This window comes from Melanostigma gelatinosum (assembly GCF_949748355.1).
Source record: "Melanostigma gelatinosum genome assembly, chromosome: 19".
In the NCBI taxonomy this organism is placed as follows: domain Eukaryota; kingdom Metazoa; phylum Chordata; class Actinopteri; order Perciformes; family Zoarcidae; genus Melanostigma; species Melanostigma gelatinosum.
This window is the reverse complement of record NC_136652.1, coordinates 5,246,394-5,274,296: the sequence shown is the minus strand read 5'-3', so window position 1 is coordinate 5,274,296 and position 27,903 is coordinate 5,246,394. Positions and strand designations below refer to the sequence as shown.

At 46.5% G+C, this 27,903-nt stretch overlaps 1 protein-coding gene across 4 annotated transcripts in view; it reads right to left on the bottom strand.

Annotated features, from left to right (window-relative positions):
* Window positions 1–27,903, bottom strand: part of enah (ENAH actin regulator) — a 101,569-nt gene that overhangs the window by 59,289 nt on the left and 14,377 nt on the right. For 3 of the 4 annotated variants that reach the window (XM_079290378.1, XM_079290380.1, XM_079290381.1), the window contains exon 1: window positions 19,316–19,447. The exons of the other annotated variant lie outside the window; for it this stretch is intronic. In XM_079290378.1, coding sequence (XP_079146504.1) covers window positions 19,316–19,329 — 14 coding nt within the window. In that variant the 5' untranslated portion in view covers window positions 19,330–19,447. Of the gene's footprint in view, window positions 1–19,315; window positions 19,448–27,903 lie in introns of those variants that run through there. 4 annotated transcript variants of the gene reach the window in all.

Here is a 27,903-nt window from a genome sequence, read left to right as displayed (position 1 = left end):
CACAGACCGATGTGAAAAATATCTGCAGATCTGAGAATAGCAACGGATAATGGGATATGAGATGAGAATATCTCCATCGCCTTCATTAATGTTAATGAGGATTCAGAGTTCAGAGCGGCTCCGACTTCAAGGAGGAACAGAACAACGGAGAGAGAGATAAACAGGGCGCAGGAGGCCAACGGCAGAAAGATGTTGACACCGTATGTCAGTGCTCGGCTGTTGGATTCATGTGTTTTGGGTCCTGTGGTGCCACGACACAGTTTGGATTACCTTCTTATTTGTGACCACGAGATAAACAACAGAGAAGCGGGACTCCCTTCACTACGTTCCCTGATTGTACTGACTCGCTGCATCAGCACTGTGGGTGGAAATTGTGACAATTTCGCTGCTGATGGGGCCCACAGTTACATAACAAGCCAACCTTCTAAAGATAGAAACAAAGCATAAAACGGGGTGACTGAAATCTCATCTGTTTCTGATGAGCCCAGGAAATGAGCGGGGAGTTCAGCTGAGTGCACAAACCACACGTTTGTGGACGATTACAATGTGTTACATATTGTCACGGAGCAGATCGTACCGTGTTAACCATTGCAACACGGTGTCGCCAAACCAGCGGAGTGAACAAACTTTTACCCAAATTATATATATATTTTTTCTGTGCTCATACTACTGGCAATAATATATTGCATAGAAATGAACGGGGGTTTGATTTACAGCACTTTGCTGTTTCCTTACAGTATACATTCATTTTTTCATTACATTTCATTTAGCAGACTCTTTTATCCAAAGCGACTTACAATGCAGATTCAATCACACCGTAGGCGCAGCTCTCGGAGCAACTTTTGGGGTTCAGTGACTTGCTCAAGGACACATCGACATGCGACTAGCTGAGCCGGGGCCGGGGATCGAACCGCCGATCCTCTGATTCAGCCACGGACGCCCAAGTTATGAGGGTGATTTCATGATAATCTCAGGGGTGTTTTCTTGGCCTGGTGTACATTCTCTCCCATAGTTCCCTATGAAACCACAGAGAGGCTCAGACTCTGTCAATCAGCTGCTTTCTACTACGGGACACCACCACACACTTTTGGCTGTGATTAGAATAGATCTCTCTCTCTCTCTCTCTCTCTCTCCTCTCTCTCTCTCTCTCTCTCTCCTCTCTCTCTCTCTCTCTCTCCTCTCTCTCTCTCTCTCTCTCTCCTCTCCTCTCTCTCTCTCTCTCTCTCTCTTCTCTCTCTCTCTCTCTCTCTCTCTCTCTCTCTCTCCTCTCTCTCTCTCTCTCTCTCTCTCTCTCTGCTGGAAACCATCCGACAAATAAAGCGGCGCTCTGCTCTAGAAAGGCCAGAGTCAGCAGTTTTTCCAAAAGCGGGGGAGGATGATTAGACCTGAGAAGCTGAAACAAAACATGCGAGCAGAACCAGATAAATGTTGTGGAGCGTGGAATCCAGAGGGCGGGGGGAGAATGGGGGAGAGGTATACTGGGACTGAGGGATGACCCGAGGGTTTGTTCGAGGAGGAGTGCAGCTGGGCCTGGACGGAAGGAAGGAAGAATGGAGGGGGCTCTGGAGAGCATCCCGGAGAGCATCCCGGCTCCGCCTGGATGCTCTCCGCCTCACCCTCCTCCAACCATTTTTCTTCCCCTTCATCTGTCTCTTCCTCTGCCCCTCAGTCTTTTTCTCTCCCTCTCATTCATCAGCGATCACTCATGGTGCGGTGCGCAGTATGCGGAGCACTTCCAGCCCATATGGTAGTGATCAGTGCGGAGGGGGAGGAACTGCAGAGGCCCTTACGGACGAGAGAAAGTCCCTGTCCAAGCAATAACTGGAGGTTTTGTGCCAGTATTGAATAGGACGCTGGATTCCAACGTGGGCTCAAGGGACCGGCAGAGGATTTGAAATGGTTTCAGGTAGTTCCTCTAAAAAAATGTTATCATTTCATTTCAGCGTTTTCAATCCCTGCACAAAGTAAAAAAAAACATCAAAGCAGTCATCGTCTCCTCGTGGGGTAAAACTCTAGTGCTGCAGCTAAGCTATTGATGACTTATCGGCTGATTCTTTTTTTCAATTAAGTTAAAGTTATCAGACCCAAAGGTTTCGTCCGACCAACAAGCCGATGCCAAAAGACGTTCAATCCACAGGCCTCCCCGACAACAGCGACGGTAAGGAGTGTTTGTCTGCTCTAATGTAAGCTAACGTTAGCTCCGCTCACCACGACCCATTTCCCTGCTATGTGGAATCACAGCGCGGGCAACTACAGACAAACCCGTTAATGTAGGAAATATAGGTTTAGAACTACTTCAAGAAATTATAATAGAAGTGTTTAATGATTCATAATTAAGAATCCATAATTAGTCACAATTATAAGAGTGCTTTAGAATTTATAGTTAGAAATGTTTCTTAGCAGAATTAGTAGCGCCTCTTACAGGTGGGGAATAATATGATAGCAAGTACTTGGAAGTCCCATTTATGCTTGTAAAAGTTGTGAAGTTTTTGCCAAAAGTTGCAACTCCTTATCTTTATTATAGTATGTTAAGAGTAAGGCTTAGGGACAGAGCGATTTCTAGACAGGCAATTGCAGCGGACGCAGAAGGAGCATCACCCGAGCCAGGGGTCCTAGCCAGTTGAAGTTAGCCAATAGGAATTGAGACAGACGGTAAGGGAGGGGATTTCAAACTGGGAACGAGAGTGCTGGGGAAGAATTCAGTCTCTCTTTGCTCTCCTCTCAAGATGGGAACAGCTGTCGTTCCCGGCTGGGATGATGGGTAAAATGCCTCTCTGCGCAGAGAATATATATCTATGTAACTGTGAATAATGTACTTCACTGTGCAATGGTTTTAGCTTCAGAAGTATTAAATGCTTTTGTTCATAATTGAAACCGGCTGTCTTTGCAGCAGAGGCTGGATCACATGCGGTTTCCCCACAGTCTAGGGGTTCCTTGAACCTAACAATAACCATGACAGCGTTATGTTTGCCAAATACACGTCATCTTTAGTTAGTGACGTTTCTTTGTTTCTTTTTTGATTTGTCACCCTTCAACGGGTGTCAGGTGGTGATGGACACTCATTACATTACACTCCTACACCGGACCCCCCATCGCCTCCCTTCTTTCTCCCCAGACCCTGCTGCCTTTCTAGAGGAACTGCAAACAGAGCCGTCACACTAGCAACCCTGCCGTACATGGGCGGGAAGTTTGTGCACTGCTGAAAAGACAGAGACAGACAGACAGGACAGACAGACAGACAGACAGACAGAGGCGCAGATGTGTACAGGTGTGCACACACATGAACCTGTGTTCACCATTTATTCATGAACAGCTGTTTGTCTGCGTGGAGGTTACCTGCGCTCCAATTAGCTGACACACACACACACGCGCGCACACACACACACGATATGGCGGAGCCGTGAGAAAATACCCTCGGCTGACGGGTGTGAGTCATCCTCTCCACCAGATGGTGGGAGAGAAAGAGACTGAGCTGGAGAGGACCAGCGTGGTGGCAGGATCGCAGCACAAACACCTGAGGTGTGACAAAGAAGCCATCGCCACTAGTGGCTATATATAACCCGGCACATCCCACAGTGATGGAGTGTGTGTGTGTGTGTGTGGCAGGTAGACACACGGGCCCTCCAGCCAGCCACTCATGATGATTCACGGCTGTGTTTCTGTGAGTGGAGGTCACGGTGTGGCCCGATCACTTGGGCAGGATTCAATAAGGACGAACACTTGTCGTTTATACGTGGCGCAGTGCTTCATCTGTCAAGTCTTACAGGGCTTCACTGTGACTAACACGACCTGCTACGGTAAATTATACATAGGAACCAGGAGAAAAGAAGGGAAACAAAGTGATGAGAGCGTCACGGGGCTGTTTACGACGTATACGTCAATATAATTATCAGCCCCATCTTCACTGTACTTACAGTGGGTGATATGGATTAAATAATCTATGATCGTTTATATCATTAAACTCTAAACCGCAACTTGATGTGTGAAGTATTATATAATATGAGAATCTGTTACTGGCAAAATAACAGATTTTTTTGACTAATCTAATTAATCAAATACCGAGCCTGTCACGATAATTACGTTATATATATGGTAAGATATATGGACATAAACGCGATCATTTTACATGATGACGTTATCGGCTTATCGTACGATATATAGACATGACCTCAATCATTTTTAGGTTAACTCATTTTACAGTATTGGCATAATGTACGATATACATGACGTGATCATTTTCACGTTATCGACTTATCGTGAGAAATATGGACTGGACTCTGTAAGTTTTAAAATACCGACTTATCGTAAGATGTATAAACATAACCTTGATCGTGATTAGGTTGTCAACTTTCCCGAGGATATGAGGACATGACCTCAATACATTTTTACATTATAGACTCATCGTATGATAGACATGATCGCAATCATTTTTACGTCATCGACTTATCGGAAGATATATGGACATGACCTCAGCATATTGTACGGCATATGTGCAGTCAAACGCATGCTAACGGGTAACTTCTCAACCTGAACCCTATTCCCCCGTGTTTCTGTGTCGTAGTGACGAATAGGAGCACTTATTTTAACTGGTCCAGTGTTGAGGGAGAACGCTGCAGAGGACAGCTGCTAAACGGGCTGCAATGTAACTGCTCCGTGCAACTCCTCACCGTCGATGTACGACCAGTAGGAGTGCTTGTTTTTGCCACTGACAGGCTCAGATTTTTATCAGAAGTGTCTGACAAAATGATGGAAAGGACCCTACAGAGAAATAAAATCTTTGTTTTTACCCTTGGACAAACATTGTTGTCCCCATGGGGAAACAGGTTCCAGGTTGAAAAATGCTTAAGCTGCCCTCCAAAGGACGGTGGGCAACAGCGTGAGACAGAGAGCATCATGCTCATTGTGAAACTATCCAGTTTTGAGAAGCAAACAGTATATCAGCTGTATGTGAGGTTGAACACGGGGACAAGGGAACATATCAAAACAGTAGATCAAGGGACAAACCAGCCTATTTAGAGTCTGATCTGCGACTGAACTGTAATCATACGCAGGTATCTGCATAGACAGATTTCTGTGTTGATGTAGTTTTCCGGCATCAACACCAGCAGGGACTGATGGGTCGGGGAATTTAACACTTAAAAGCACAGCATGGGCTGCCAGCAATGCGCCTTTACAGCTTGTTCCGCACTCTTGTTTTTCTCACCGCCGTGCATACTCCATCACTCTGCTGTTGCCTGCGAAACATAGACATGGAAACAGTTTGGCTTAAGATTTGAACACTCAGTCCCCGGATATCAATGCAAAGTGCCAGTGAACAGCTATAAAGCAGCAGTGTGTTGTCCACACATGTCCACACGTTTCTTTCAACCACCCCAGTCTGTCAGCAAATGTAAAGTTGTAGACCATTTCACAGTAATGGTAAACATTATTGCAGTGTATTTGAATGACATAACCTGATATGAAGTAAACTCTTTTTTGATGCTGTAGACACTGGCTGTTTCTTTGAATATTGATCAAAGGACGAGGGTATCAACATACCTCACGTTGCACTTCAACTTAACAGAATTGAGTATTCTTGAATGTTTTATTTTTATTTGTTTATTTCATTTTGTTTCAAATTGGACATCTTCAATATTTTAGTTTTCATGTAAGGCTATAGCCCAAAGTTCTGTTCTAAGTGTTCTTGAAGTTCTTTAATTAATAAGTGGAAAGTAAAGTTGTATTCGTCTCCTCCCCTTTTCTTTGCTGATCCGAAAAATGATCCGAACCGCAACTCAAGAACCGTACCGAACAGTGAGGTTTGTGATCCGATGCACCCCGACCACCCTACCACCCCTGTTGCCCTATTCAGCGCCATGGCAACCAGCAACCAGGAAGCCCATCTGACCTTTTCACTGAATAGAAAACGGCAGACTTTGTCAAACGGCTCACGAACAATCCAAAGAATAGATGCAAAGACACGTTTGGCTTTTACTGCTGACCTATTGGTGAGCGCAGAGGGAGCAAGTAGAAGTCAATACAGGTAGAAGGGCAGCAACTCTTTGGCAACTATCTTAAAAGTGAGAGAAAAGAGGGGAGCAGGTAAATGTGTGGAGGAGGAGGGAGAAAGGAGAGACTCTAAAGGTACCTGATACCTTTTTACCACCAACATTAGTTGAGATGATCAGCGAGTTAAAATGCCTGACTGGAGTCTGATGGCTTTGAGGAGAGCATATTACCTGTATGTTTTGTATGTTGATCAATTAAAACCCTGTTGATTAGACTTCTGATATATTTACTTTGTGCCTGAAAAGTGGAGAAAGGTAGCGTGTCAAGTCTAGAGCTGATAAATGCTCGTGACTGCCGAGTCATTTGTCCTTGGAATGAATGCCGATTGTGAACTCTCCCACTGAAGACAAAAGCCAGATGTTCGTGGGTGTCCAGTGGCACAAACAAACAAACTGAAACACATCGGGTCTGCAAGCATCCGCTCCTAATGCTGTAACCACAACAGACTCCAGACGGCGTTTCCTCCAGGGACAGAGCAAAAGGGGTGCGTGTTAGGATGTGACCCACACAGAGAGCAGTGTCCCGCAGGGTGTTTGCAGGGTTCCAGAGTGCAACCCGTGTTAACCGGGGGCCTGGCACATTTTTACGGGACTCCAATGGCGTCCCGATTCACACGGGGACAGGAAACACATTGACCAGCAGAGCAGGTCTGGACCGGACCGAGCGGCACTACTGGTATGTAACCATGGAAACCAACAAGTGAAGCCTTCAGGTGAGCGACTGCATCGGCTTGTTTTAACAGCAGCGCGAACACAACAGTGGATTGAGGCCAAATGCCCTTCGCGGTTCATTAAATCAGAATGTGTGTGTTCACACAGAAAGACAGACAGACTTGAATAACTAGCTAAGTTCCCCTTGTCCTTGTCTCCTTTAAACAGGGGATACTTCCTCAGCGTGAACGTACCATTTGGCCTGCTGAGCCTAAAAAAGATGTTTTCTGACATGTTAGCAAAATTGCATCAATAATTAAGCGTCTTCTTGCTCGACGCCACATTACCCGCCGCTAAAAGGTGGAAGAAGCGATACAGTTAGCTATATCCCAAACAAGCCCTCTGGGAGACGAGGCACGCAGGCATGAGAAGGGAAATCCTTCTCTCACAGACGCAGACAAAAGACCAAGCTAGAGCTTCTGCATGATAACAGATAACATTTTAAATAAAGCACTCTGACTATTAATCATGTGGTTAGAACAGCTATTATCTGGTTAGGACAGATTTAAAAGTCCATGGTGGTATTATCACTTTTTAGAGCTTGGAAACAGGATTATAAATCAAAGATTATATCAACGTTACAATTCTTTCCTTCTTTCTGTATTTCATGTAAATTAAAAGTCCCTCTGGGGTGGAAGCGATTACGTCCTCGTCTGTCTGGAATAATACTCCTTAAAAGACGAAGCAAAAATGGTCTGCAGCAAAGGATCAGCTCTAGTGTAGAATCAACAGTGACAGCTTGTCCATGCTACGCTGGAGGGGAAGGACAGAGCAGGTAGATAGGACTTGCTTTTGGAGCTGGAACGTTACAAACATTTCTTTGTGTTGATTACAACTTATATTCTTTCAAATTGCAAGTTTATTTAGCTTTAGACGTACAAATTGAAGATTCTGAGAAATCATCTGAAGATGATCAGCTGTGATAGAAGGAATGGGGGGGGGGGGGGGGGCCGAGTCACCACTTTTTGTCTTTCAGCAAACATGGAGAAAAGCTATGTGGAGCGGGGCATCGGTACAGTCTTTGAAAGTGTGATGAAATCAACCCGATGAAGGCGTTTGGAAGCGGCGACTGCAGAGTTGTGATTTGGACAGTTTGACATGGAGAAGCGGAGCCATGCATAAAGAAGTAATTAAGCACAAAGAGCAGGCCACAACAAGGTGTAATCAGGTCAGTAATGTGATAATAGGCATTATCGATCCGGGGGAACCCTTTCATTGTTCTAAGAACCCCCATTTTTATTGTGTCCATTCAAGAACTAGTAGTAGTTTTTAGAGCGCACCGTTCTGAGGGACTTTTTTAGCTCCCATTTCAGAGTTGCTACTCTCCAAGCACAAGAGGAACCATGAGTGACGTAAGTGTACGGTGATTGGACGAACACATGAGCAGCATCTGCAATCGCCATTTAAAAAAAACCTGTTCGCCTTGCAAGCGACAGACAACACAAACAAGAACTTGTAACGGGAGCGAGCTAAACCCGGTAGCAACAAAGGCTAACGCTGCATTCACATGGAATCAGGCAAACGGTAGACGGATAACACCGACAAAGGAAAAAACAATCATGAAATTATTATAGCAATGTAAAGTATGGAGCAATAAAATGCATGGTTTGTTTAATACTCTATTCCAAACGTAAACAGCGTTCTCCTTGTGTGAGGGAGCTTCGGAACATCCAGTTGTAAATTCCGTCAAGGAGGGCAGAAGAAAGGTCAATAATTTGGACTTTTGATGACGATGCATTCCGTCTGGTGTTACTGTTGCCACTATCCTCCACCAGCCTCACCTCATCTTTACTGTCCTGCTCTCCTGTGAACGCAGTCCAACCCAGAAACATCAGCAATAAGGTTAACCCAGCACCATCAATAACACCCACTGAACCGAAAAAGTTCAATTGCAAACAGAAATTATTTATGACTGTGGCATTGTAACAGTTGCTTATACATTCATATATATATATATATATATATATATATATATATGAATGTATATATATATATATATATATATATATACATACATTTATTTTTTTTTTTTTTTTTAAAGCTAAGAGCATTTGGAACGTAGAAACTCGCTGATCTCCCAGCAGGAGATGTGTGCGAGCGGCGCGGGACAGCTTACGTCAATTTAGCGTTCCTATTGGTGGGAAAGAGCCCCCCGTGGGCAGTTTCCTCTCAAGGAGAGCCCAGAAAGAACAGTTTGGTCCGTAAAAACACCTATGCTGATGAAATAACAGAGAGTGGAGGGCTCTACCGTACAGTCGGTAACAGGCTCGGGATTGCCTCCATTTGTGTCTTCAATGAAACGACTCATCCATGAGGCCTCGGCCGCTCTCTGATCAATAAACATGAGCAATAACGACAGCTGCTGACAAGGTCCCTGCTGTCGGGAATGAGCACAACAAGAGCTTTTCTGACGAGGAAACACAGAAGAAGAACCCACTCGGACAACAGCAGCTACGTACCGGTGGATTTCCATTTTGGAGGCCGGCACACATCTCAGACTGAGGATGAAGCTGGAGGCTTTGGACTGTGGACCAGAGGACTGGATCTGCATGTCTCCGTGTGGCCACTTCCTGTTGGCGCTGACCCCCCCCCCCCTCCCCCTCCTCCTCCTCCCCTACCGGCCTCCCCCTTCCTCAGTCTCGCCTCCCCTCGCTTCCTCCCTTTTCCCTCGGCAGGACCCGAGGTGATCTCTGGTTTCTCACCGTCTCAACCTAAACAGGGAGTCCCCCTCCCCCCAGTCCCACTCCCGGCCTCCCACCTCTTCTCGTCAAAGGCCCCGGATCAGGGAGATTCCTGCCTTATTCATAAGTGCGATGTCAGCGAGTCGGCCGGCGAGTGAGAGAGCCATCCAGACAGTCAGCCAGCTGTGGTTTTCCCATGGCAGTAGCACCAGCCAGCAAACACACACACACACACACGGTTCAATCCTGGCTTGTTGCCTCCGTGGCGACAGCAGGGGTATCCAGGCAACAGGCTCCTGCTCCCGCACAGCCCACTCTTGCGCTCTTCTGGGCTTCCGTGGTGGATGCTGTTATGGCGGGAAGTTACTGCGGCGGTATCACGCAGTCTGGCAGGGCTCAGCTCAGAAGTAGAGTAGAGGGTGGTGGTGGTGGTGGTGGTGGGGGGGGGGGCTTCCTCTCTGCTATTACTCTGTCACTTCCCTTTGTCTCTTCCCTGGTTTCCCTGCCCTACATCCACCTCGTACCCGTTTTGTCATTCACTTGATCTCTCCCTCTTTCATCTGCCCACGGCTGCCTCCCTTCCTCGGTCTGGCTGTTTTTTTTTACCTGCACGACTCTCCGAGCGCGCTCGCTCTCCCCATCTCTAACTCGTCTCTCTCACTCGCTCTTCGAAAGAAAACGTGCCGAAGAGGGTTAGGAGGACCGAGCGGCCAGAATTAGCGATGTTTGGCGACACCGCGACGAGGATTAGCTGAGCGTTTCCCAGAGCGTCTGACAAGCGCTGAGCTCTGATGGGAGAGGGAGTCTCCACTTTACGCTCGCCGTCTAAATGTGGTGCATCCGAGCGACTACGCTGGAGTTCGTTTTCAGGCTTTCCATTTCAGCTCTGTGCTAAAAAAAGACTATGCAGATTGAAGTCGGAGCACTGGAATCACAGCTGAGTCAAACAGACAAAAAATGGAGTCAAGGGCTGCCTACAATATGCACATGTGAAAGAAATCCTCATCAAGAGTTAGAGTATCCGATATCTATAGATGGTGAGGTGAGGAGCTATTTTTATCTGGTGTTTTCAGCCTTTCCCACTGAGCTGATTTTTACTGTCGCGCGACCCTCACTGGGTTTTATTGGTTGCTATGCCAACTCTTGTGGTAACCTGAGAGCTAGATGGCCCTCTTATGCTGCGTTCACACCGGTCGCATTGATTTTTTGACCCGCGTCGAGATTACATACAAAGTCTATGCACAGACGCGATGAGACTGGCGCGCCGCGATTTTGCGATGGCGCGGCGCGTTGGACGCGTTATTGCAGTGCGGTGGACGCGGTGGACGCCACAAAATCGCCAACGCGCGAGTTGAAATTTTTCAACTTCAGCGACATAATCGCGTGACGCTGTGGCGCGATAGCCTATCAGCGTTGAGTTGCTCCCCCTGTCATCACTGGCTTCCTGCCGTTGTTGAATCAGGAAATAAATCCTGTAGCCGTCTGTGTTCACCCAGAGCTCTACGATACCTCATATCAACAGAGACCGGACCAAACTGTGTATGCATGTGTGTGTGTAAACCATACGGTACAAACAATGGATAGACGCTGCCGTATTTACGTCTACGTGACGTTATTGAGTGCTGGTGGAGCTGCTACGATGTTAGCATAGCCTAGCACCGATCCATCAGAGCTCCATTGAGAAGACAAGTAGCCTACAAATCGGCATCATTACGTAGTTATTTCCGAGTCCCTTTTTGTCGGAGAAGACAAGTACAAATCGGCATCATTACGTAGTTATTTCGGAGTCCCTTTTTGTCGGAGAAGACAAGTACAAATCGGCATCATTATGTAGTTATTTCGGAGTCCCTTTTTGTCGGTTTATTGCCGTTGAATCACAGCCAAATCAGTTTATTTTGTGTTCCTACAGCTGTAGTAAACAGCGACCTGTGGCTTGCTAGACACAGTGAATACAGCTCGATACAATCCACGGAGCTCCTCTGAACAATATTATGAACCGGACATGACGGCGTTTGGCATTCCGATGTTTGAGGGACTTCCACAACACGTACAAAGCAGCAATTGTCCTTATTCCTTTCACGGTTGACAGCGGAAATAAATGGCGGCCAGATGGAGGCTTCCAGGACGATAAACCACGCCCCCTCTCCGGCGCTACGAGATTTTGCGGCGTCTGGTGTGAACACGACCGGCGGCGCGTTGGACGCGATTGTGCAGTGCGTTGGACGCTTTTTTGCAGTGCGTCAAAAAATCAACGCGACCGGTGTGAATGCAGCATTACTCCTCGTGGTGTTTTGGTATGTGTCTGTAAAAAACTCAGAAGGAGAAGTTCACATTTTAAGCGTGATTCATTAGCTTGTGCATAATGGCAGAACTGGATGTGTCATGAAGGTGTCACTATTCATTATTGAAGTGATGGCGGCAGACAGTGGCGGTCTGTTGTTCAAGAACAACCTTCTGCTTTGATCAAGAAGTCGTTTGAATTAGTCAGCAGATTTCTGATTAGAACGCTAGGGCCGGGTTCCAATTAGGGCTAAGGTAGGTGTGTGAAAATTAGGTAAATTATGAAGCATCTGTCGCTGAATTGTAACCCGATCAAAACAACATGATGTGAATGTGGAACATGGTGAAACGGTCACGGTTAATGATGCAAAACCTGCCTAACGATGTGAAACAGTCGTGACTAACATTGTAACATCTGGCTAATGTTGTGAATCGGTCACGTTTCACGTTGTAACACCTGCTAACATTGTAAAACGGTTGTAATTTCAGGGTGACACCTTGTTAACGATGTGAAACGGTCACGGTTAACATTGTGACACCTGGTCACGGTTATCAAGTAGTCAACGTTGTGCAGCGGTCACATTTCACACTGTAACACGTGGCAAACGTTGTGAAGCGGTCACTTTTAACGTGGTCAGGGTTAATAACGATTACAATCGTCACACGCACATGGGCCGGCTGTGGTTCAGGGAGGAGAGCGGCTCGATCCCTGGCTCCTCCTGTTGAAGTGTCCTGACGAGACACTGACGCCTGCACGGTGTCAACAGGGACAAGAAGGCCGGTCCCCCCGGTGAAAGTCCTGTGTTTGTTGGACTCCCATCCCTACCTTAGTGGACTTTCTCTCTCTTTCGACTACGCCTGTTGACAAAAGAGTCGTTAGTTGTATCCCTGCTGCCTGAGCATCAGTATTGCCGCCGTGGGACCAGGCTGATTAAAAGCAGAACTCCAGGCAGATCAAATGCACGAAGAGCAAACGCAGTTACATACTCATGTAGGCACAGCGCTGAAGCTGAGAACACACCTGTAACGTGCGAATGATCGTGGGGTACAACACATCCTTTTAGATAGTTCCGTACGCTTTCATGCACTACAGCACTCATAATCTTCCTCTGCAGCTGTCACTGACAAAGGATCAACTTGTTCAACACATGCCTTTTTTTCTAGGGTTTGAATTCAAGTTGTGTTTCAACCCTGAAGGCTACACACCGATTCAAGGGTTTGATGTAATTACTACACATGTTGCAAATAAAGGCTTGTGTTTTTGTCTTTTCCCACTGGACAGCTGGCTCGACAGGCATGAAATCAGCCACAATAAAGCAGTGCATTTCTATCAGCATGTGCTGTGTTTTCAGGGTATAGGGCACATGAAAACACAGCACGCTAGGAGAGGGTGATGACACACGCGGCTGCGAGGGGAGGCTGTACCAAGCTCTGGAGGTCGGAACAACAAGGGCTGGAGGAGACGTGTGTATTTGTGCCTTTGTTCGGCACATTAACGTGCACGCCGACGCTCACGGCCGACACTGAGCCGACACGCAACACATCGCTGCACTGTTCACCTACACACAAGTCTGTTTGTTGCTTCAATGATCATCAAGCGTAGTAATAATGGATAGAAAAACGTGTTTTCTTTGCAGTAATTGTCAATCATCTACATATTCAGAAATAAATGATATATGATTATATCTAGGAATGGACATATTGAGTATTTATCCAAAGAATCTTTGAACAAATAATCATCAGTGATGTGGATATCATGGCTAAGTGGGTAAAGGCAAATAACAGAACAGCTGTAACAGTCTGGCAAGTTCAGACAAATGACATCTTTACTGTAATGTAGCCTTTAAAACCAGGAGAAGACAACACTTTATCACCATAATATTGATAAAATAGCGATATATTTGCGATATAGCCGTATTCATATCCAGTTAATGTCTGGTGTGGTCCTAAAGTGGAGCTGCCACACTGACGGATGAAAGGTCCACCACAAGAGCAGTTTGTCACACTTCAGCTTAAAGCGCGCAGTCAAAGCTGTCTGAGCGCTGTGCACACATCCAGAACGAGGAGGAGGAGGCGGTGAGGGGGGAAAGAGGCACCTGTAATAAGCTCCTGCCTCTTTTTAGCGGCACAGACGATGCGAGGGAGGAGAGGAGGGAGAGGGGGAGAAGGGGAGACAGAAGGAGAGAGGGAGGGAGAGAGCACTCAGTCATCAGATATTTCCATCGTGATGCCAAAGCTTGCTACTGGGCACGCTCCATTTAGCCACAGTCACTGTCCAAGTTTTCAACTCAGCTTTCTAACAACACACAGAAAAGGGCTGCGGCTGGTCAGTGTCGCCTGTGAATACCCCCTCACGGAGAGGTGAATACCCCCTCACGGAGAGGTGAATACCCCCTCACGGAGAGGTGAATACACCCTCACGGAGAGGTGAATACACCCTCACGGAGAGGTGAATACACCCTCACGGAGAGGTGAATACACCCTCACGGAGAGGTGAATACACCCTCACGGAGAGGTGAATACACCCTCACGGAGAGGTGAATACACCCTCACGGAGAGGTGAATACACCCTCACGGAGAGGTGAATACACCCTCACGGAGAGGTGAATACACCCTCACGGAGAGGTGAATACACCCTCACGAAGAGGTGAATACCCCCTCACGGAGAGGTGAATACACCCTCACGGAGAGGTGAATACACCCTCACGGAGAGGTGAATACCCCCTCACGGAGAGGTGAATACACCCTCACGGAGAGGTGAATACACCCTCACGAAGAGGTGAATACCCCCTCACGGAGAGGTGAATACACCCTCACGGAGAGGTGAATACCCCCTCACGGAGAGGTGAATACCCCCTCACGGAGAGGTGAATACACCCTCACGGAGAGGTGAATACACCCTCACGGAGAGGTGAATACACCCTCACGAAGAGGTGAATACACCCTCACGGAGAGGTGAATACCTCAACGAAAGTTAGGAACAAAAGTTATACTTTAAAGTTTCTACATGGAATCTTCATTTTGTGTTGATTTTGGCGGCCCCTGTGAACGAAAAAATTGTAGTATCTTATGAAACAGCACCAGAGTCCCCTTTTTTGACAAATTTCCCCTTGAGGATGAATAAAGTACATTTCTATTCTATCTATTAATTTGACTGCAGCCATAACATTGAAAAAAAAACACCGTCTGACCTAAAGGGGAGACACCACTAATGATCATTAGTGGTGTCTCCCCTTTAAGTCAGACGGTGTGATTGTGATCTGATTGATCATCCAAATCTAATACCACACTGCCGTCCCATTGTATTCTACAGACAGGAGAAGATAAAGAAGAGAGTGATGCTCCTGTAAGAGAAGTAAAGGCTGGCGGGAAACGAAAAGGACGGCGGTGAGCCACCCCCCCCCCCCCCCCCCCGAGGCCTGATGCCATTTCAGGTTGCGTCACCGCAGGGAGCGGCTGGCTCAAATGCCAGACAACACGAGATAAGACGGCATTCTGTAAACCAATGGAGGAAAAAGAATCAGAACAATGACATCATGCCAGAGAGTGGGCTGGATTTCTGGCTTTTGGCACTCTTTACTTTGTTTACTTCACTCTTAAGTGCACGGATAAAACACCAGCGAGCCGTAGATAAACACAGAAATATTGCAGCGTAACCCGTATTTAATCAGAGACGTTCTCCGCTTATATCAACAGTGTCTTTAAGCACGGAGACAATAATCCAGCAGCAGCCGGCCCTCCTCTTTAATTAAACTCCACAAAACAGCCTCCTCTTCTTGAAGTGTGTGTGTGTGTGTGTGTGTGTGTGTGTGTGTGTGTGTGTGTGTGTGTGTGTGTGTGGTGCTGAGTAAAGGAGATGACATCATCGGGGCCAGTCAGCAGTCCTCTTTGCCACAGCGGGCAAGAAAACAACGACTGCAGCGGACTGAAGAGAGACAGAGGAGACTGTACACCCCCCCCCCCCCGCCAATCTATTTCTCAACTCTTCTGGTGTTTAGTGACATGCATCAGAACAGGGCGGACTCTGCCTTCACAATAAAAGCATGCATTTACACCAATTACTTTACTGACTGTACTGGCATGCATGTACGATTGATTATTGTCATTATTCAGTCCGGGTTCAAAATGCATGTTTGAGTTCTCTACTTCTAGCCATGACTGTGCTGTTTCCATAGAAGTGCAGTGAAAATCAAGGCTACAGAGAGAAACATGTGACAGAAGCGGAACCCACCCCGAAAGTGCTGGGGTTCAGAGGGTTAACTGCAGCAACCCATGTTTAATGCATACCGGCTGTCTGAATATATGATGACTCCGATTAGAATCTGAATTTCCTCTGATACCCCGTGATGCTGCGTTTCCTGCCCAGTTGGCCGAGGACGGGCCGAGTCTGAGCCAGCAGAAGCGTCCTGGAAGACGTACTGGACTGACTGGACCGTATGTGAGGTCGACTCGTTCTACCGAGCAGACAGAATGTAGCCTCGTTAATCACACATGGACTCAACCAAACCATGTAGGATGGTAGAATAACAACATGGTACTAAGAAGTGTGATATCAACGATGTGCAAAAACACTTTGTTAATAAGATAAAAACAGACAAACTAACTAACATGAGTCAAGTCTTGTCCTCAGATACGGTACGACTATTACATTTTCAAAAAATAGTTTCCACCAATAAATTAATATATTCAGGTCATTACGGTAAAACTGGAGACATCTTGTGTCCCATTGTAACTGGCCGATCTTTAGCATTTCATTATATGACCACTGTCTGGTTATGAATAGAATCGTTTACCGAGTTGACTTCTCGAACTCAGGTGGAATAAAACAAACTCATCGACTACAAGTCAACTCACAAACCATTAAATTGGCAAAATAACGAAGCAATCCTTTAAAGCTAGTTGTAGCAGCTGTGGTGTGTTTTATGGCTTAATTATGTTTTTGGGTGACCGTAAGAAAGCAGAGATAAGTAGCCAGCCGGTGTAAAAGAACACGACGCCGCGGGTCGGTTTTCCTCCTGTCCTCTGACGATCATATAATATTACCCCGTGGGGCGGACTAACACCGGGACACAAAAGAAGACCGGGATGATCAGGTGACAGCCGGCTCGCGCCTGAGCTCACACGTTTCTGTCAGAAGCGTCTTTGAGCATAACAGTGAAGGCCCACAAACACAGACGAGGACACGTCTGGGGGGGATGGTCTCATAGCAAATGAGTTCCTTATCGAGTGGCAGACAGGAGCATACCAAGACGGCGGAGACAGCGGTGGATGTGATAACAACATTCCACTCTGTGACAACGCTCAGGGTGTGAGAACAGTGGGCACACAGCTTCCTGTTACTGCCTGGATGGCAAAACTGACCAGAGTACAGTGAAAAAAAGCCTTTGTCCCTGCAGAACTCCCACAGGACGTTTCCAGGTACACTGAGACGCTCACGGATCATTTTACATGAGAGTGCTGCTTTTATCTCTTTTTTTGCTTTTCTGTGGCTCGACCCTGAAACCAAGGTGCGGAGCAAAACCGTAACATTCCACGGTTGTCAGATAACCACGGATCTGCTTCACCGTCTGCCCACTCTGTTTTTCTGTTACTTTCATCTCTCCATCTGGCAAGACATAGTTCCTCCTTAGGTCATCAGAACAATGGGCAAATCAAGACTTCATCTGCCAACTGTGACATCATCACGTCAGCTGACAGGTGTATCGGTGCTGCAGGTGTTTTGCTCCGGGGGGGGGGGGGGGGGGGGGGGATGGAAAGCATGTCGTCGGCCTTCATTTTACAAGCTGAGACAATGTGCTTCCTGGAGGACTCGTGGTCTCCTAGATAGAAGCACACATTGCACACATCGACACCAGATCGTCCGTCTCTCTGCGGTTCAGACTCGCTCAGCTCTGAGCACAACACTTCTTTTGTCAGTCCTCTTTTTTTCATTTCTTTTATTAGCAAGGCTCAAAAGATTCAAGTATCAGGCTTCTCATTTGCAGCCGATGCTCAAAAATCAGTGACCCTTTGAAATGCAATGACAAAGATAATATCAGCTGTAGCTAGTTAAAGGGGGGGGGGGGTCAGGGTTTTATATCATTCTGTTGCTTCCCAGTGGCTACACTGTAGTCCCACGATAATACGAACTAACCGATGGATTGTGCGGTAAAATGTTTTGGTTAATGGTTCGGTGTCTTTCAAGAGAGCGATACTTCAGTTTCCTGTTTGAAAGGGCTGTCTGATTGGAAAGTCAAATATTCCACAACACTTAAAGAAATATTGAAGCATTTAGGTGTATGTTTTGGGTGGGGGTGGTTAAAATACACAGCTGCAGTCCACAGCTGAATCCATTGTAGCGCTCTCTTCAATGACCCAACCAGACTCATTTTAACACACATCGCCACGTCAATCTAACCAAACCGATCCTTTCAGTTAGGGACGTTAGCAAATAACCGTTAAACCTTTAACCGACGATACAAAAACGTTGACTGATTATTGCTATCAGTTTAACAGTTTAAAGTAATATTCAGGATTTTGAAAATAGATGGTCCACCTTAAAAGGCCAGCCCACCTTAAGTTATTAACCCGCTTCACTGTAAGCAACAGGTAGCTTGTCAGCAAGACATCCATTGGGCCTCCAGTGATGATCTGCTGTGGGTGTGGCCACTAGCAACACCATTATTCTCCATCAGGTGACTATTGAAAGTCATTAATGTTATTAATTATGACAACACACTGATTAAATGTGACCAAATGAATCTATAAACACAAAATATGAAAATGGGAGTGCAACAGGCTGTATGGTTAATACAACAGATCCAGACTATACATGAGATGTGAATCACTAAGAGCAGCACACACACACAGGACAGGAGCTAACTCTGTGTGGTTGACCCGCACTGCTTCTGTTGTCCATGATGTCATTGTTGCCGGGCGAACTGACCGACAACAGGTGACCAGCGGACGGATGCCGAGGCGACGTCACACAAAGGACTGGTTGGGCTACGTCCCTTGCAGCGGTCGCATCGAGATGTTGAACGTCACACGAAACTGCAGACTGAGAGCTCACAGGAAGCCCGTCAGTATCCCATGAGGCTGAGGCTGCTGGGATGTATTTACGCGGAGATATGAAACACCCCCATCGCACACTTTTACAATAACCCACAAAGAGCTTTTCTATTTGTTACTAGGCCTCTGTAAACACAGCAGCAGCTGGAGAGGCAGCATGGGAACAAAGTGCCCCGTCACCTCAGGAGCTGGAAGCTCCTCTGATCGGACTCTAACTTTAACTGCGACACGTACGAGCTTCTCGTCCGGCGAGAGAGGCTCCAAATAATGAATGAATGGTTGGACGGCGCTAAGAGCTAAAGCTCGTTCTTCATCTGAGTGGGAAGGGAGGCCAAAGAGCTGAACGGCAGCTCAAATAGATGTGGTAGAAATACGGGCTAACCCTCCATCATGAGCCCTGTATTTGAACTGCTAAACCAGCTTCAGAGGTGATATCGCTGATGGTGAAGGAAGGGGAAGTGTTTCATAACCTGCTGCAATCTTTAGTCCCCTAAATCCTACGGCAGCTCCACTGCTTCCCAACCCCCCCCCCCCCTTGAAACTTACGAGTCTCGGGTCATCTCGGCACCTCCGCATAAAAGAGCAACGCGTGGTCTGGAGGTGTTTTCGGTCTTAGTCTTGAAGAGTCCACTTCCTCCACGCACTGAGTGAGCAGCTGCGTGTCTGACCGGCTTCAGTTTGAGGGGAAAGTGAACCGGCGTTTAGACAGACAGTGACAGTGGCTGGTATCATGGTATCACCCCCCCCCCCCTTCTCATGCACGCACCCAACCCACGCTCACTGGAGCCAGGGCTAAATGTGGAGCAGCTGGGTGGGGGGGGGTTTAACGGGTCTCTCTGCCCTTTCCAAAAATAGATATTCTGACGTGCTAGCGCCATCGGTCATGGATTATGTGGAGGATGGTTAACGGTTTACTCATTGGGATACAGGTGTTACCATCGGTTACAAAGACGAAAACACGCCTCAACATCTCCAACAGACAGTGTTTGGTGGTGAAGTTTGAAAGATGTTGGCATTTAGTGAGGGTCTAACAAAAGCACACAAGTAGTTGCATTATGGGAAATGTAGTGGCTACTTTGATCATTCTTTTTCTGCTGAGTCACTGAGTCTACGGAATAATGATACTAAATCTCTGCTGCACGGCTGGCCACATCATTTTACAGCACCGAAAAACAATTCAGAGATGCATTGTGTCTTAACAATTTGACAAAAAAACTAATTATGTCAATTAAAATCAATTCAAAATGTCATTATGGCCAATCAGTGTATTTTGTGAAGATATCATTTCTACATTATTATTATTATTATTACTATTTCATGCCACATTTTCCAGTCATCAGTGTCACATCAGACACAACCAGACTGTATGTAAGAAGTAGTCACCATGAGGTCACCCTTTGGCTTGTGGACTGCAGTTTCGAAGCCTCGAGTTCAGCATTTTTAGCCATCGCGGTTTTTTTAGCAGCCAGAAGTGACACGAGAGGGTGGAGCTAAATACAACCCGAACGCTGAGTCAAGACCTTTTTATGAATCCAAAATGTTGCAGATGAAAGGGTGAAAGTATGAAGAAGAAAACACTGACAACTCACAGACCGATCAAAGGATGGGCAGCGACCTGTCGATCACCAGGTAGCTTTTCACTTTCACTTTTCAGAAGCAGCGGTTGCTGCTCTCCGGACGTGTTACAGCTCACGCTGTGACGGAACGCTCTCTCTTTAGACTGAAGGCCTCTTCTCTCCCAACTTATGGAAGTGCTGCAGACGATCCGAGGCAGCTGCCTGGTGACAGTCATAGCTTTATAAAAACGGCCGATTTAGACATTTTGACGGCACTGAACCAGAGGCGATGTGTTCATAAGATAAGCATCTTAAACATCAAGTGTAATTGTTCCCTGGAAGTCCAAACAACCTCTTTAATTTGATTCTCCAACAACACTCACGGTGTTGCTGCCTCATGAAAGTTTTTTTTTGTGTGTACAACCAGCTGCCCATTCTATCAGGTGGCTGATAACATTTGAAATCGCCGCTTCAAATGCGTGTGAATGCCTTCGAGTGTGTACGAAAGTATGAACACCATTTCTACAATCTATTGCGTTGCGACAATAAGACCACAAAAGAGCACGAGCTCTTGTCGAGAATTTGGGAAGGCCGGTTCAGAACAGGTAGAAAGCGTCTGGCTTCAGGGACGACACACTGTGCTTTGTGTTTGTCCGAAGAATACCGAGACCTTTGCTCCACTGAATTAAAAAGGGTTCTAATGTCTGCATACAGCCTGGCTGCACTCAGCCCACTGGATCAATGGAAGTGCAGGAATAGAGACGCTGGACCTTCAGGCCTCCTGCGGGGACATGAAAACACAGTCTGACTGCAGCGAGGAGCTTGTTCATCCCCCTGTATCGGTGACACAAGTCCATCACTCAGACACACATGGCCTTGACCCTTATAGAACATGTCAAATGCGACACGGAGGTCAAAGGTCAAGTGTGGCAGGTGTCCGTCGTCAGTCCTGTTTGCCGGTGTGACACACTGCTACAGTATGTCAGCTCATAAATAGCCCGAGCTGTCTGCAGATTGCTCGGTTTTCCGTCACCGAAGACCCGAATAGATGCAGCAGGTCCTTCATCATGGTCTGCTGTGACTACATCATTCCAATTCAGTACGGAGGCTTAAAGGGGACACATCACGCTCATGTTCAGGTTCATACTTGTATTCTGGGGTTCTAGTAGAACATGTTATATGATTGAATGTTGAAAAAAAACATTATTTTTCTCATACCGTCCATCTGAATATACGCGCCTGTCTCTTTAAATGGAAAAAAATGTGTTCCCCCCCACACACACACACACACATACACACACACAGGTTACTCTGCGTCTCCCTAATCCTGTCAGTCCATTGGCCCGTTCCTCTCCACTGGAATGAAAAAGTACATCACCATAGAGACCGCATCAATGGCCTATTAGCATGAGAGGTGAGCTGAGGAGACGAGGAGAGGGAGGGAGAGTTTGGGACGGATGGAGTGGGAAAAAAGATACTGAGGGAGTAAGGGAGCAAAAGAATGGTCTGCAGGGAAAGGGATGAATGAATGGAGAGTGTGTTTGAGAGCAGGGTGGACGGAGGGGGGGGGGGGGGGAGTGGGAAAGTTTAAAGAGATGTGATACATTGGCTCTTTCTCCGTTTAGTCAAGGAGGAGGGTTTATTGCGGTGGATAATTCTGCTACCCTTGCCCCTGCCTGTCCGTCTCACTTCACCGGCTCGACCGCTTTTAGCTGGAAATCTATCGGGGAGTCGGAAGCTGAAGATCTGTTTGAAATAGAAATGCCTCATCATTGTACACTATAGGTACAATTTGTAAAGTGAGGCACTGAAAGCCTTCAGGGATCATCCCAGAGATGCATCAGATGAAGGTCTTACAATGTATGACTGTGGTCAACAGATTGTTTCGTTGGTACAGTAAATAACTCATGAAATAGACAGTGAGGACAAGGCCAGGGCTCTGCTGTCATGTCATGTATTCATCGTGTTACAGGTTGTGAGGAGGATTCTTCTCACTTAAAGGGGACATGTTGACTTTCACAGAGCTTGTGGACTTACATTTAGGTTTCTGGAGTGCTAACCAACCCACAAGCTGTGAAACAAGACGAGATGTTTGTGGGCTGCCTCCATCAGAAAACATGGGATTCCAACGAACCAATCAGATGTGGCTCCTCTTCTTATGTCACCGTGCCAATCAGAGCAGACTGGGCTTTTTTTACGAGAAGGGCTCTTCAAGCAGCGAGTGAGTGTGTGACAATTCGTTGATATACCGGTACTTATTTAATTTCCTGTAAATTCTTCACAATAAAAGGTAATTTTAAAGCTTTTATTATCAAGCAGCAAAATCAGTACATGTTGGGTTTACACCTGCAGCAAAGTGAAACAGGTACGCAGGACAGATATGGTTGTATGGTTAGAAGTACTGAGCAGCCCACTTGGAGGCTGGTCGGGCCCACTTTCATTCATCTCGGGCGCGACTCAGCGGGCTAAAAACTGGTAATGGGAACGCAAGGGCCAATAGAAAAGCCCTAAAAATGACCACATTTATTCAATGTAATTTAACACACAGCAGCTCAGCTACGCTAGCTTGTCGATAGCCTGTTTTAAAGTCAACTAGCTTAACGCATAGCTTTAGGAAAACTTAAATCTTTCTCAAGTGTTATTAATATATCAAACACTGTTGATGTGTATGGCTAGTGGTGAGCTGATCAGTTGATTCATTGATGAGTCAAACAACAACATATTGGTTTTTGGCAGTTGTGCAAAAATGCCAGAGCCTTACAGTACACAGTGTCACAGCCTGACTGGTTAAACCTGCTGAAAGTGTGTGTGCGTGTGAGAGAACATATGCGGGAGTGTGTGTACATGAAAAACATAACACCACAGACCCGCCAGCACGGCGACTGCTGACTTGGCAAACATTAGCCGTGTTTGGGAGCGACGCTCCGTTGCTACAATAAGCTCCCTGACTCCCATCCATCAAACTCCAGTGTGGTTTCATGTGGACACACACACACACACACACACACACAAGAGTGAAAGAGGGATGGAAAGGGACTGAATAATCCAAAATGAATTCCTGTCCACAACAACAACAACAGTAATCCATTTTTCCATGATGTGACAGCATTAGGATTTACTACTGGACCGGACTTTTGCCATCTCCCGTGAATGAGATGCGTCTCAGGCTACATCACCACTAATACGTTTTCATTTTTAAACGAAAGAAAAAGCTTGCAGACAGAATTTAACTGCACAGCTGCTAGCACAGACAACAAGGTCAGCAATGCCTGTAATTGGTCATCCATGTTGAATTGACCACGGGCAGTCCCTCTGTGATCAAAGTTGATGTTTGTTTACAGGGAAGGACGCGTCGTGACCGATAAGACCCAGTCGAGCGTGGGTGTCTTTGTCACCGCTGTCAAAGGCCTTCCGTTTCTGCCCGTCCAGACTTAAACGCAACCCTGAAGTTTTCGGCGGAAGCAGCATTTTCAAACGCCTCTGTTTCAGGGGTTCTAAAATGCCAGAGTGGTGTGGACGCTGGCCGTGAGAGACGTAGCGAAAGCAAAAAGGTACCAGTGTGGATGTAGCCTCTTACAGAGGCCGAAGGGTGCCTCGGTATCAGACGCCGATGATGACCGAGCGCCTGCATTTGACGAGTTGTTTTGTCGCACAACGAAACCAAAAAGATAAATAAACCTACTTTGGATGAAAAGACACTGTATGCATGTAAGGAGCGGAAACTGCATATATCCTGTGAATGTGGACATGTATTTCCAGGTAATCAGGTAATGCATGCACCATGGAAAAACTACAGCTACTTCCACCAGACTATCCCAGTCCCACCAGTTTATCTATGCTCAGTGTACCGGCAGTGGTCTGACTATGCAGCTGACTGCTGCACTGTTTGAGTGATCTGTCCGGCACCAGAGGCTCACAAAGCTTATTTGAATGCACATACGGTCTCATGCCGATGAGATCTGGACAAGCTATCTCTCTCACCAAACCCTATTATTTCTTTTGTTAAATCAAAATTAGCAGCATTCATGAGAAGTAGTTTGAGCTGCTCGCCATCTTCTTCCTCTCTCTCTTTCTCTCAGTTTCTCTTTGAGACCCAAAAGGCGTCTCCTGCTAGATAACAGAAGCCTTCATTATGTTCTTCCTGAAGGAATCCTCAGCGTTAACGCTTCTGCTGACAACCGACTTCAGGCACACGAGTAGCAACTTTCTACAATAACGCCACCGCTGAATATTGATACATTTTCAGTCAGTGATATGCAGGAAAATGCTGAGCTTCTGGTGGCATGAGGGTCACTTGCAGTGAGGCACTCATGTCAGATAGCATGATGTCATTTCCTTTTCATCCTGTCTGCGTACAGCGATGACCTCTGTACCCTCACAGCACATTCCTCCTGAAGAAAGTCGGTCGTTTAGGTTCATCAGAGAAGGACGAGGACCCGCTCAGGTTTACTCTCTTTAAAAATCTTCCCTCTGGCATCCTCTCATAAAGAAAGAGTCGAAACATACAAGTTGAAGCTCTTCAAAGAAAAAAAGTGGATCAACTCAATAAAAGTGGAAGAAACAGCCTCAATATGTTGGTTGGTGCTGAGCAGCGGTTCGTTTAACAGTAATAAATAAAGTTATCTGTATGGTTAATAATAAGCGAGCATCCAACGCTGTTTAAGTCCTAATTCTACTGTACATCACGTCGTAAATGGTCCCATCGTCCTAAGTTGTAGCACGTGAGTATTTGCTTTGGAATGCCAGAATAAAACCAACTGAATATGAAGAAAAAGAAAGTTGGAAAGGGGTCCGTGACTTACAGGCTTACTGTGGTTCGGTAAATCTAGTAATTGGCTGAACAGCATATCCTCATAAACGGTTAGCGCGATGACTTGCGAAAAGCTTTTCCACGAATTCAGCCACACGAGTGACTTTCTGCTGTGAGAAAGTAAAGACGGAGCGGTGGCGGAGAAGCAGTCGGGAAGCAGTTTCACAATTGACATGTCGGCGTTTAGCCGACAGCAAACAGTCAGCGGTGCACACCTGCATCAATCATCTGGTTGGTCCTTTTTATTATAGCTGACGGTTTTGTAACCTTCCTTTCAGTCACGCTTTACAACGATTGGAGAACGTGCTTCACCAAACACTATTATTGATAATAACCATGAGAGAATGCTCCACTGTTATGAACAAGGAATTATCCTCAGGCCTTCAACTCAAAGTCACACGCTGGAGAAAATCTTTCATTGTTTTCTAATGAAAACGTTTTTGCTTATATTGCAGGAGTCTTGTTTTCTACTGATGAAAAAGACATGACTTCTATGGTTCATGGTGGTGTGATTGGGTCCAGATGAGAGCACACACACAAAATAAATGCCTTGGGGGGGGGGGGGGTCATTAAAGTTACTGGCAGGCTGTAAGGGGTCGTGTCCACCAAAGCGTTGTTTTTCCTGAAGCCAGCGCATTTGCAATGGGAGCGCCGCATATTTACACGATGCGCCTCTGCTGCACTGAGTGCTGGACGAATTTGTGGGGGGTTTTTTCTGGCAGAGAGTTGGTACATGTTCAATTTTGGGTAAAACTTTTCACAGTGAAGGAGGGGAGGGACATAAAAAAAGCCCACCGCAAAGACCTGAATTGAGTTGTACAATGAGTGTGTTGAGTATGTATTTGAGTGTGCTGCACCTCAGCAGCACTCCTAATCGCTCCCAGCTGGGCGTCTAGAAGCGCCGGGGAAAGACGCTTCTGTGGACACGGCCCCTAAAGGGCACGAGTGTATGGAAGAGTATAAGGGCCCAGCATGAGGGGACACAAAGAGAGGAAATGATTTATCTTACATTTCAAGAATAAAGACAAAATGTTGAGAATAAACGTCAAACTTTAGAGAATAAATTGAAAGCGCATGACTTTATTCTCGAAATACAAAATAAAATAAAAAAGCGTCGGACCTCACGGCTCAAACAACAAGACGCAACAACTACTGGACCTCCATCTGCCACCGCAGTGGAACAACCCAAGAACGGAACTTTGGGCTCGCATGAAGCTTCACGAGACAAACAAACTAATTCCTTTGACTGTTCCTCTCCTCCTCTTCCTCCTCCTCCTCCTCATCAGATTCCAGTGAGCCATTGACGCTCAACCACAGCAGTGACTGGCTGCAACGTAATGCAGCAGCTAACGAAGCACACATCAAAGTGCTCAGAGGAAACGTTTGGCTTTGGCATTTCATTTTTTAAAGGATACTTTCTTTTTCCTTCTTTTGTTTTACAGTATGGAATTAGAGTTACATAAGTACATGATTGACAAAATAAAAGCTCCTGGTGAGGATATACTGGTGTAAGTCTTGGCAAACAGCAGATAAGAGTGAAAGTGCAGCCTGTGTTTGTGAGATTTACTCGCCGAGTAAAGACAACAGAGTTTCAGCCGAAGCGTCGGCAGAAGAAACAAACAGCTCGACCTCTTCCCCGCCTGGCTTTCCCTTCGCTTTGCATTTTCTCAATTACTGAAAATATTTGTGGAAGTCACAGCGTGCAGCCTCCCATCCCTCCCTCCTCTATTACAAAACCCATCACTCATCACTGCCTCCCGTCCTGAGCCACGAACACTGTTTCTGATGGTGTTGATGGGAACTGTGAATTCCTTTAGACAGGATTCATGACCGTCAGTGATGTGTACGAGCAAGTAGGGATGAGTATCGTTAGGATTCCATCAATACTGGAGCTCTTATCCATACTGCTCATCGGTTCAGCTCTGCCAGCTCAGCCAGAGGGAGTGTCTAACGTGCATGCTCTTAGCTACGGTCCAACCGATGTTGGATCTTTGAGTCCAAAGTGATATCGATACCTGGAGGACACAAAACTCAACCGTTCGTTTTAGAAGCCCTTTTTGATAATGGGTTTAGAATTATTATTACAAGCAGTTTTCGTAGGCCTCTCCGCACCTTTGGCCCCTGTATATTTGTAACCTTTGTCCCCCCCCCCCCCCCCGTTCTGCAATATCTTCCTCACCCACCGCCATATAAACAGATAGGGATACATCCACAGTGTACTAATATCTACAGCCTGGCTCTACTCTCAGCAGGACTCTAGTGTGCATGCTCTCTGGGCCCAGAAACACCAAAGACAGAGGGAGACGGATTTTTCACTTCTCTTGACTCTTATTCATGGCCAATACTTCACTGACAGAGTCCTCACTCCGTCGGCCATTTTTTAACGTTTCTCTCTCTAACGAACCATCTTTGGCCGAGTGAACAGCTTGAAATGCACGTTTCATATTGCAGTTCGGCTATGTGGCCAAACAAATGCACCTTTTAAAATCTCAAAATCAGAAGCCTGGGAACAGCATTGGACCTTTTGGTTTTCATGGGGGGGGGGGGGGGGGGGGGGCCAGAGCGCATTGGTACGCTCTGGCTCAGAGCCTGGTCCATCAACAGAGAAGGAAACGGCAGAGCCAGTAGAACGGCCGTGTTACTATTCAGACAGAGCTGCTAAGACATGCTCAAGCCTTTCTGTGTGTGTGTGTGTGTGTGTGTGTGTGTGTGCGTTCTCTCCTCTGCAGTACTGTCTGCCAGTGACAGTGGTGCTGGATTCTCCAGTG